This window comes from Pocillopora verrucosa, chromosome 3, assembly GCF_036669915.1.
Source record: "Pocillopora verrucosa isolate sample1 chromosome 3, ASM3666991v2, whole genome shotgun sequence".
NCBI lineage: Eukaryota > Metazoa > Cnidaria > Anthozoa > Scleractinia > Pocilloporidae > Pocillopora > Pocillopora verrucosa.
The window spans coordinates 28,816,103-28,828,245 of NC_089314.1; the positions used below are offsets into that span (position 1 = coordinate 28,816,103).

The window sequence follows — 12,143 nt, forward strand, 5'->3', positions numbered from 1 at the left end:
TTTACAGATGTTCAAAAGCTTTTTCTGTTATGGCGTGAGATTAAGGACAAAATTGATCATTACGTTTCGTCGCGTGTGTTTTTCCTGTGTGAAGCAACAGAAGATGCCGGCGACTGACGAAATTACAAAAAATCAAATAACACCTACACAAACAATTTTAGCTACCGCTTTTCAGTGAATTTTTAAAGAACAATTTTCTTTTAAGTTTCAAGACAATTTGAAGATTCAACATACATACAACGTACTTAAATGCGAAAGTTACACACCACAAAATTGATAAATAGGCCTGAAATGAAATTCTATCTTGTTATTGATTATACGTTGCCTAGCACGTGACTTAAATCTACCCAGGCGGAGATCCAAAATGACGGTGGCAGGCTTGGCTTAGTTATATCACTCAAAACTCGTTCCCGTTTGTCTCATTTGATAAAGAGGGAATCGTTAATGTTTTCATTAAGACAGTATTGCCTTGATTTTCTAATATTTACAACGAAAGACAGTAAATTTCACTTTTCACCCACATTGACTTCCAACCTTTTCTTTTGAACCAGAAACAAAAATGATAGACGTTTAAAGCACATGACATCATCCACCTTGTCAAATGTAATAGTATGATCATTTCAATTGTAATGCCTTCTTATCCCAACGTTACTTTGTTTCTTTGCTACATTAGCGAATACTGAACTACTGCTCGTACTCTAGATATGACAATCAACCACAAAATTCCCTAAACCAGATAACATTAAACATAATCTAAAAAATCATGTGTCAATTCACGAGTTTGCTCACAGAGCACTTTGATTAATTTTGAGAGCAACTCAGTCAAAGCCATTGTGGCACCGTCATATGATACTCTAAAATACTATAATTTTTTCATGTGTAGCTTTAGCCGGTACTTCGCGAAAGTCTGTTCATCTGACTTTTGAATAACGGTTGTTCTGTAACCTCATCTTTTGAATTTTGTTATTACACATATGGTTTAGTTTTAGTGCTCCAGATATATTTTGTTATTACACATATGGTTTAGTTTTAGTGCTCCACATATGGTTTACTTTAGTGCTCCAGTTATTGCTTATAAAGTTAATAATCGTGTAAGGGTAGGTCACGCAATATTGGAAGTAGATAACAAAAGGTTGGAGTTCTCACCTCTTAATTGACGAATTAAGACATACCATGAGGTATCTCTGGGGAGCCTTTGATTTTTGTCTTAGTCTTTTTACATTTGTCAAATTTTACTTGACCGCGCCAATGTCCTTCAGATATGGAGATAAACAAAGTCAAGTATGAAATAACAAATTAAAAATAAGATCCCAGTTTTCTATTGAAAAGGAAATCTTTGACGTTCTTATGAATATGATGAAGTTTGATTAAACACTGTCCAGTCGCGCGGTGCTGCAGAAGAACGTTTGGGACAAAATTACAGTCGTCATAATCATCAATCGGCATAAAGAACCCTCTATGACCCACTGCTATCACACCAATGGCATGAGCAAGCATTCCTACATAAACATCGTCCATCCTATACGGCTTAATTACATCAAACAGGGGAACAATGCACTCGATAACGTCATACGTCATAACAAAGCCAGCCCCACTACAGAAATCTGGATAGTGAGTGTGGTTGTACTCTTCGTAGCTGACTTTCCATTTACCGTCTCGACGTACACGAGGATTATGATGAATTCGTCCCAGGAAAAGTCTCTTTTCTGGAGTTGATTCCTTTTGCAAAAAGAGAATTAAATCAGCGGTATTAACCAGGATATCGTCGTCTGCTTTCAAAATGTAAGAAAAATTACAATATCGCGATGCCCACTCAAAGGCCATCATAATCTTAAAACTCTGTCTCCAGTAATTCTCGTAATAGTCCGCGCGAATCAAGTCTCCATAAACTTCGTCTTCCTTATCGACAAAACGTGAATGTGTTTGATCCTCTGTTTTCGCAATAAGAAAGTATGTCTTCCACTTTGGAGACACGTTATTGTCAGTGCCCCAGGTTTGACGAATTAGATTTCTTCTACCTTGGTTTGCAGGTGCAGATGACACTAAGATGAGAAGAAAATAGTTCCTTGAACATGATTTCGTTGTTATCAAAGTCGTTTTATGCCGTGGAGATTGTTTCCAAATTTTACAATCGTGGCTTGGTCCAGACTGACGGGGAGTTGGAGCATCGGAAGGGAATCTTATTAGAGTACCACAAACGATGGTTGTTACCAAGGCAGCCAATGCCACAATAATGGTTCTAAACTTTCCTCTATGAATTTTCGATATGAAACAGACCAAACAGTATCTCAGTTTACGAAACATATCTGGAGTCTTTCACTGGTTACACGAAGCCACACCTCTAAAAAATCCGGGACCCCCTTACCTAAAAATAATTGGAATGTCATCAATGTGAGTTACTAGGCTGCAAAAGCAAAAACAAGGACAGCAGCAAAAAAACAAGAAAACCTTTACCTAAATGAAATTTCACTCTACCACGCTAATATCCTTTATATAGGGTATAGGGTTGAATGTTTGAAAAGATGAACCCGATAACAGATCAATTTTGGACACAAAAAATACAGGAACACCCTTGATTCCCCCCCCCCCCCCCTTACTTAAAACGAGTTTGAACTGACCAAGTGATGTCTTTAAGTGACTGTACAAGACGACAGCGAAATAAGTGATTATGTAAAGGTTTCAAATGAGGCCCTGAGCTCTTGTATAAAGAATAATTTTCCAAGCTTTCACCGATCCACGAAATCATCACGGGTAGTAGTTGTTTTAAAATACAGCTTTATATATCTGAGTGAATTCACAAAAACATACGCAAAAACACAACAAACTTAAAGTCAATATCCGTACACAAACCTCTCAAACTTGAATACTTCCCCAACCGAAATGATCTAGTTCACTAGAAGGCCCTTCTAGTCCCGGGGATGCCACAAAGCATGGGTCTAACTCTAAATCAATGGACAGAGGCCAAAAAAATCCAGCCTCATAATAACTCAACCAAGATGCCCACTTCTTTGCAAAAAGCAAATCCCCCAAGAGTAATAAGTCAAAAACCTACCCTTCCCACCACCCGAACTTTCCACACAGAGCCATTTGCAACCCACCCCTGGAAAGGTTGGTGACTGGGCTGCATGCAGGCCCTACCCTTACCAAGTTGCATTCTTCTTCAAAGGATATGTTTGATGTGTTCGAGTAAACCGCAAATGAGAGAACGTTTGACGACGTAGCTTTCAAATCGATAACATTGTCGAAATGCAGAGGTGAGACCAAGAACAAAGATGAAACTAAACTCGATGAGATTCATTAGACGATGGTCTGTGTCGAAGATGAACCAGGAGGAGTCACGAGAGACGTTAGGGGTGTCTCACGATAGTCCACCATTTTGAAAACCGCGAGGGGCTTGGGGGAGGGTTTACGGGCTCCAATTAACACGACAGCATGACATAGTGCCTACGGCCTTCATTGAAGGAAGGCACAGTGGGCAAAAAATGAAACAATGCTCGCTCATTTTTGCCAATGTGATGGCCCCATACACTTAAGCCTCACACGCTTTGTTCTCCCATTATCTGCTGAATGATTTTGTCCAGTTTGTTTGGAGGTTCCCGGCAACATGGAAGTTCGCACGCCTAACAAAAGAAAGACTGTGATATCTATACTTTATAAGCTTTACAATGATATATTGTTGTTTTTTTTTCTATGGTTTCTTCAAAAGTAGTGCGCGTAGGACGATTTTTCCGGAAGGCACCCTATTAGAGTGAATTCATATACAACCCCTTTGTCATATGCTAACTATTGCGTTAAATATCAAATACCTATCTGGCAGGTATGTCCACCAATAGTATCGGCCTCAGAGGATTTTTTAGCATGGTGCAGCATTGATGATGCATATGTGCTCATAATTAGCCTTTTTTCATGTAATTTAGTAGTATATATTACATTAGTATTAAGAGAACTTTGAGTGAGCAAAATATGGTAAAATGGCAATGTTCGTTTAGTTACAAAAAGATCCCCCAGGTTTTTTTTAAAGGTAATATTAAGGACGTGTTGTTGCGTTCAAGTGGGTTTTTGTGCCTGCCGCGTCCTCTTTATAGGAAGGCCGTAGGCACTCGTAGCTACTACAATCGGACTGCTGCGCTCATATGAATTAATTTTTATAGTTTACAGATCTGCGTGACCCGGAAACTAATGCATTTTTAAAATATTACGAAACAATAAATCAATAAATAAATAAATATTTTAAATTCATCATTTTACGGTCATTCGGGCAATTCCGGGTATTCCGGTTCCGAATTCTGGCATTCCATATTTCACTCTCGATGAAAAACGAAACGTATGTTTCTTGAGTAGGTGTGATTTCGCTACTCTGTCGATTCTGGTCTTTGTCAGATATCAAGTGAATCATTAAAAAATTGAAACTATTAAAACTTCTCCATTTATTTATTTCAATAATTTTTAATATATAATTACTTTTATGATCTGGAAAACCTGGCTATTTAATTAGACGAAGATAAATTTTAATATTGTAATAGACGCGTTACAGATCCTGGTTTTACGTGGAAGCTTCTTTTGTCGTGACAATCTTATAAGCGTATCGGGTGATTCTTTATTTTCTAAGAGAAGGGTTTGATGACAGTCGGGTTACTTAAGATAGAGGTGTATAATTGAGTGTAGCACGGTAATGGCAGACTTGTAGCAAGGATATTTAGAATGCGCACAGCAGAAGTCATATAGTAAATAAATAATGGTCCAAAATAATTAGTTACGAAATTGTTTAAGGAAATTGTGCGTGTCCGTCTGGGTTGGAACATCCTGTGACGTTGCGTGATGTGCCATTCGTGTCGCAAATATTGCGTGCGTGCGAGTGTAAATTACAGACGCGTTGATCGGAGTATAATGGGAAAAAGCTGTTAAAATCAATTCATCAGGAAATAGCTTGGGATTTTAGTAAACCACAAATAATCTTGGTATTGCGTCGTTCAGGCGTGCATTTCCGTTGTAATAGCAGATAAATAGAATCGCCCATATCACTATCTTGTAGCAGAAGATCGAGGTCGTTTGAATGTAGAAAGTACGGATATTGTATGGATCATAAATAAACGCAAGAAATCGGAAAGGTGAAGAATTCTGCAACAACTTTCATGTTCTGAGGACGTTGCTCTTTTAAGTGTAACACCTCTCTATTTTTAATGTAAAATTATCTTTTGTGTGTTGTTCAAGCGTTTGACCAAAACGTCTCAAATTATTAGGAGCGATCTGCATTGTAAGAAATTGTATCATCATGCACATAATGGATTTGTCTTTGGTTTTACTTTTCTTTTTGGGTGAAATGAATGAATTCTGTTGAATGAATTTTAACTAAACTTGAGGCACTCAGACATTTACATGACAAGCTGTCATATCGTAAAGTCAAGCAACAGGACTGGTATGTTAATTGCCTTTGTGTAATTTATTCTCGCGAAAGGCTCATGTCTATTTACAGTAGATTTATCTCCTCTGATCTTGCTTTCTATTTGCGTAGTTTCGATCTTTTTGAAAAATTTTGAGTTCTGTTCTGCCGTCTTTACGACATGGCCGCCCCGAGAAAGCTGGCAAGAAAAAGGATCCTCTAATCCGCTCTCGGTCACATAAGTTTGTTTTGGTTTTGTCTAAACCAATCGTATCTAAGGAAAAGGTTTAGACATTGTCCGCGTGGACTGTTTGGTGAATATCCAATGCAACAAACATTTCTGTATGGGTACACTGATTTAGTTTTACCAGAATCCATGTTTTCTTTAAAAGCGAAAAGAAAAGAACCCAGAATTAAACTTAAGCTGCTATTGAGGTGATGCGAAGCAGATACACACGAGTTCCTCGGTTGGATACGAGCCAGGAGGAATTGAGTCTACTGTTGCTTTTATTCACATGCATAGAGAAGAAAAATATATTAACTAAGCTAGACAAAAAGTAGTCTAGGAAAGCTGTTGAAATTCTCAAGCTCTCGTTGTTCGCATTAAAGGAAAGAGGCCTTCTCAGAACGCCATTAAAGTGAATACTGAAATTTGCTCACACTTTAAAAATCAGAATGAGACTACTGTGGCGATTCCCAATGGAATGGAAACCTTGCGAAGCTCATTCAAGCCCTTTTCGTTTTTAAAAACTTTGTTTGTCCTTGATATAAGAATGACGCCACCTTGGTTTCAACGGGTCTAACCTAAACCTTTATGCAAGCACTGGACTTCAGCGATTGATCTAATGAATGACCTTGACACTGTTCGCCAAAATAAATATTCTTATGAAGGGCTCGATGGCTTAGAACGCGGTTTTGTTGTACAACGTATAAACTTTGTGTAGAAAACCGGCCTAGAGTGTTCTCCCAACCACGACAAGCATGCCTTAAAAATATCGCTCTTGTTCGAGAGTAAATTTCTCTCATGTGGTATTCATTCCATCACATGACATGCGATTTCTCTCATCGCTAACTGCCGCAATGCAATGAAAAAAGCGAAACTTTCTAGCTTTTAAAACCGTGCTTATAATAAAAGGCCCGTTCATGGTTAAAAAAATCTACCGAAATATTTCCAGGATAGCGAAGTGATACAAATTTATGCAGATGATGGGGGACGCTCATCAAGCTGAAGTCAAGTTGTAAAGCTATAGATACAACAAGCTCTTTGACTCAGTGGCAGTAAGATCAGCAACGAGCGAATTTAATTTTTTTGCATAAATTATGATTAAAAATCGACTTACCGTGGGGCGCTGATAGTTTCCTGTCCCATAAGCCTTCTGAGATATTCACGCGTTGCAAACCATCTTGATTCCCGGCGGGTCTAAAATACTGGTAGCTGGTCACTGACTGTCAACGCGGACCCACATGAACTGTCACGTTTTTCTTCATTTGTTTCGCAATGTTTTGTTTGTAAAGTGGTGACCTTTCATCTGATCGACTGACATTTAAAACTAATGAATGAGTTGCCAGTGATCGGATCCTTGTGTTTACGCACAGATTTCTGGGATGTATGGCGAACGGTTGTTCCGAAGTCCAAAAAAACGATTTTAGTGAGATTTTCGCTTTTTCGCCGCCCTTTTATCAGAAATGGATTTGGGTAATGCTTATACAAGGAAGGCGTAAGTCTTTGTTTGAAAAACCACGTAATATGTAGTAAAATCTACCGATAAACTTGTCTCCATGCGCCACAGGCGGCCCAAGCTCCAGCTCTGAGATGATCATCTTACGCAATTAGAGTTATGTCGGAATAGATTTTTACAGTTCCCAGCGCCATATTGGACATGTAACCGCGCACACGTGAGAACGAGGCTGAGGTTGACTCGTGTTGAATCTCTCAGAGCACTTTTGGTGAAATTCGTACGTACGCAGTAAAATTGTTCGATTTTTAAGGAAAATGGATGGTCTTAGCCGAAATCTCGATAAAGCTAATACTTCTCCCAAATAGAAAGGAAAGCAGTGTGCCGCTTTTGGTTGTTCAAATACATTTTATGGCCCCAATGGTTTGCTTACGAGCTTTCACTTCTTCAAGTTTATGCACGGAGGCATGTATTTTTGCTAAGTATTTATCGTTCTATACTTATCTTATTCTCTGTGAATATTATGTATGAGGGTAACTATTGTTGCAAAATTAGTACAAATTTTATATTAGGTACCTGAATTGTTTTAAGTTCAACAGAGTGTTTTTATTCCGGCGCTAAGTCAATAAGTTCAGTACTGCTCACCTGTTTACAACATGGCTTGCCTAAAACACTCCTAGCAGAGAAACTTTTGGAAAGTAATTGCTTTTAATAAAATAACCAAGACACTGTATCTTCAGAGTTTTAACTTATTATGGCAGACCCAGAAATTTGACACAAATTTGGTAGCAATTGTGACAAAAGAAGTTTTCAGTAGTTGTTGTTTTTGTTTTTTTATGATAGCATAGTAATTCACCATGGATGCCACATGAAACTCTCAAAAAATATTTTGTGTGCCTTATGTATCAATCAATTTGATGTTCAAATTGACAAATAGAAAAAGCGAGTTTCACCAATTAAAAGAGTTCTCAACACAAAGATGAACTATGACACTAAATTTCATTGTTCACAAAATCGTCCTCATAATAAAAAGTTTGAGAGAAGTCTCACAAAAATAATTTCTCATACAGTTCGATGGTCTGAAAGATTCTCTTTCAAACAAATCTTATGGTAACTGTAACAGTGTAAAATAAATATCTTGATTTGGATATATTTCTCAATCTTGTAAGTATCTTCTTTACATCTCAAATTTATATCATCATAACATTGGTTAACACAATGCAACAAGAACTAGTATAGTAAACCTTTGTGTCAGAAGGCCACTGAGCACTAAGAATGGGAATTTCAATTCACTGAATGTTTATCACTGACAGAAACTTAAATGTGTGTAAAGGACTAACATTGTTGAGATCAGTAGCTGAGAGGAAGCATTTCTGTTCTCTCCCTTTAACCCTTAAAAACCCAAGATCTGATTGTTAATTTTCCCTTGTAGCTGCTACACATTACTTGTAAATAAGTTATGAGAATTTGATGTAAGATCAAGATAACTTCTGCCTGATAAGTTTTAGTATTATCAGTATCTGTTTGCTGGATAGTGTTTGGATATTATAGGGAGAAGTTGCATGAATCAGTCATTTTTGGGAGTTTTGAAATTGTTGATTCTTTCAATGCTGTCTTGCCACCTAATAAATTACCATGAGTTGCAAACTGAAATGGTTTTCAATGTATCATGAGCATGAGTTGTCCTGGGCCAGAAGGGGTATCTGTTACAGTTTCCCTCATGGGTTGATAGAAAGAAGGGTTATAATCAAGTGGCTGTACAGGCTCTATTGTATAGTTTCCCATAAGATACAATGTACAAATGGCAAACTAGAATACATCTTGGTAAACAAAATGAGAACAACTTTAACTGAAGAATATGGTACAACAACAGCAGCAATAACAAATCTGCTCTACCTAGAGGGCTACAGCCTTTGCCTCGCTTTCTAAGCCATATTAAACAGCTTCTGTGGTACTTCCTGTGGATCGATCTGTCTAATATCCGATTTAGATTTGATGTCGTGGAAGAGAAAGAAGGAACTTGAGGGCAAACAGTTTTGGAGGTTCGAAGATGGTCTCGTCACGGGTTCTCGTGTTCGGTACCCTAGGATCAAACTTTATTATTTTTGGCTAGGTTCTCATGTTCTTCTTACCGAATCGAATCTTTCTGATCAATACTTTGTCGATTGGCTTCGCTGCCACACATCGGTTGCGGGGTACCATTCACACTGAGAGCGGCGACGTGCTGGTTAATGGCTTTGGGTTATTTTGGAACGTTCTTCTCATAAAATCCTCAATGCAAACAGCACTCCTCCGATGTGGTTGCCTTTTCCTTTTCCTCGAAGATCGAGGCCAGTCGGGTACGTACACGCTGCGCTTAATACATCACAGGTGGGTGAAAACTCCAGAAAAACTCTGTGAGGCGTTTTCTTCATCGAGTGAAGAACATTTGCCCTTACATAAGTTTTGTTTTCAAAACATTTACCCTCCAGTTTTTTCACATTTCCTTCGAAGAAGAACTGAGAGGATTTCAGCTTTTCGTTATGCGTTCCTCTCAACACGATGTGGCGGTATTTTCGTGTGGAAACAACGGGGTAATCGTAAAGCTGAATGAAATTAATCTCGGGTAAATTACGGAGATCGCTCCTTACCATAGTTGCTTCGTATTTGAAGTCGCTCTGGTTTTGTTCTAGGTCCTGGAATTCTGTAAGAAGTTCTCGGTTTTCTCTACTACTTGATGGAGCATAGACTTTCGACACTAAGTCGGCTCTAATTCCGCCCGTCGATTTTGAATTAGATTTTAAAATCTCCCTGAGATCTTTTGTTTTGAGTTTCTGGATGTCATCTGACGAAATTTCCATATAGTTGTATTAAAGAACCATTTTGAAGGGAGAAATCGCATTAAAAAGTGTATTAGAACGTGAAATGTCAGCAGATCAGCTGTTTGAAAGAACCGCCGGTCAACCCCAGCCTCATTATCGTGTGGTTGCGGTTACTAATCCAATATGGCGCCGGGAACTGCGAAAAGGTTGTATGGGAATATTTACGACCGCTTTAACGAATTAAAAAATACGTCAAATTCTCAATAAAATACCTCACCTTACTTCCACAACGTATCGCTTGCTATCTGACCGCTTACTTCGATGAAAAGAGCCCAGTGAGTTGTCCATTTCGAGGTTTTCAACGGCTTTTCTTATGTACGTTGAAATATTTAGAGCTCTGTTACGAGTGTATTCCGGATGAGGTACACACCACAGACGTGTTGCTTGACTTGGAAAAAAGACGAAAGAGAGGAACTCGTCTTGAGGACATTCTAAGAAAGCGGAGAGAAAAGTCTGAAAGGGAGAAACTGTTAAAGACCTTTGGAAGCATCCATATCATGCCAGAGTCGTGTGATTGGCTTTCTCCAAATCTGTGCCTGTATATAGATCTTTGGTATTTTATACATAGCTCGTTGTCTTTTTTCTTCGAACGATAAGGTAAAAGTGGGCCACTGAAATAAAGGAGCTGGCTGAATCGAACCTCCTCTGCAATACGGTTATGGAAATGTTAATTTTGGGGACTCATTTTAAATAAGGAGATAAAAATCATTTGTACGGTCTTAAAAAATCATCCTTGATGAGACCTCGTATAACTATGAATCTCTTCAAAGAAATCAGGGGAATAGTTGTTTGTGCACAACATAATCAAGTTTTATGTAGGCAGGAATAGTGACGAGCAGTTGAAAAAACTAAGTGAGTGGGTCAATATGGCGACGTTAGAGTAATACTTATGCTTTTGTGTTGCAAAACAACTTTAGCGCTTTTCAAACCCAATCGATAGTTTCTTTTTCGGGAAAGAGCTGACTAGATATATTTTCATCCCTATGTACAGTTGGAGCATCAAATGCCTCGAATTCAGATTAAAACAATTTCTTTGGCAGGAAATTAATGCAACATCTTGCTGGAAAGAGCAGCAGTAGATTAGGTTTGAATGATATTGAGAGTCTCGAGAACTTTCGATCCCATCAAAAGTTATTCACTGTACATGTGTTTGCATCGTTTCCCTCTATAGGAAAATAAACGAAATGAATTCTGTCTGTAAAATAAGTTTGAACATAAAGCTAAGGATTGTATAGTAATGAAGATATGGCACCCTTTCTCCTGTGAAACAGGAGTTATGCCCAAAGCTGATGAATTTTACTCAGAGTCACACTGCTAACATGTTAAATCAAATATATCTCGTTGTTTCGTTAAAGGGAGATCTACGCGACTAGGGAGTTTCTGAGACATTTCCTTGGATGAAACGTTTTCAAGAAAAAATACTTGGTGTGAAATGCCTTTTTGGAGTTATCCTTTTTATTTATTTATTTATTTTTTATTAAAGCATTTCTTACGTTTACATACAAAATAGAAATTAAGAAAAAAAAAGAGAAAAAGACACACACACACACACACACTTATATAGAACAAATAGATGAATACCAAGCTAAACACACACACAAAACTACTACAGCAATACAGTTACCTAGTATGTAAATTACAATGTCATCACTTTAAAACTAATGATGGAAATTAATCATGACACCACTTATTCGTAAAAACGTTCATTAACTTTTCCCACTTTCTAAAATGATTTTTTAATTTGTCTCTTTTGCCGGCAATATGGAGTTCGATATTGTAAACTCGCTTTGTACTGGCTGTAAAACCTTGAAGAGAAGGTATACCACTCTGGTATTTCCGAGAGTGAATATAAAACTTACCCAGAAGCAAAATATGGTTAAACAAGAGAAAATCTTCCGCAATATCGAACTTACCAAAAATGACATCTTCCTCTTCAAGATTATCAACAGAGATGTTATGATCGCGCAACCAGGACAAGACATGAAATTAAGAGATCCTCGAAGCTAAGAACACTACTGAAACGAGTAGTTGAAAATAGGGCTTGAAAAAAATTCAGGCCAGTACGGAATTTGAACCCATGACCTCTGTGAGAGCGCTGCACCGGTATCGCAGAGGTCATGGGTTCAAATCCCGTACGGGCTTGAATTTTTTTCAGGTCCTATTTTCAGCTACTCGTTTCAGTAGTGTTCTTAGCTGCGAGGATCTCTTAATTTCATCAGGACAAGA

General features: G+C 38.0%; 1 protein-coding gene across 1 annotated transcript; it reads right to left on the reverse strand.

The window, feature by feature from the left end:
• Window positions 1-146: 146 nt before the first annotated feature.
• On the reverse strand, window positions 147-6,820 carry LOC136279470 (beta-1,3-galactosyltransferase 5-like). The gene is made up of 2 exons (XM_066163316.1): window positions 6,721-6,820; window positions 147-2,365 (listed from the first exon to the last, which is right to left on the reverse strand). The coding sequence occupies exon 2, from the start codon at window positions 2,302-2,304 to the stop codon at window positions 1,297-1,299; it is 1,008 nt and encodes a 335-aa protein (XP_066019413.1). The 5' UTR covers window positions 2,305-2,365; window positions 6,721-6,820; the 3' UTR covers window positions 147-1,296.
• Window positions 6,821-12,143: the final 5,323 nt, after the last annotated feature.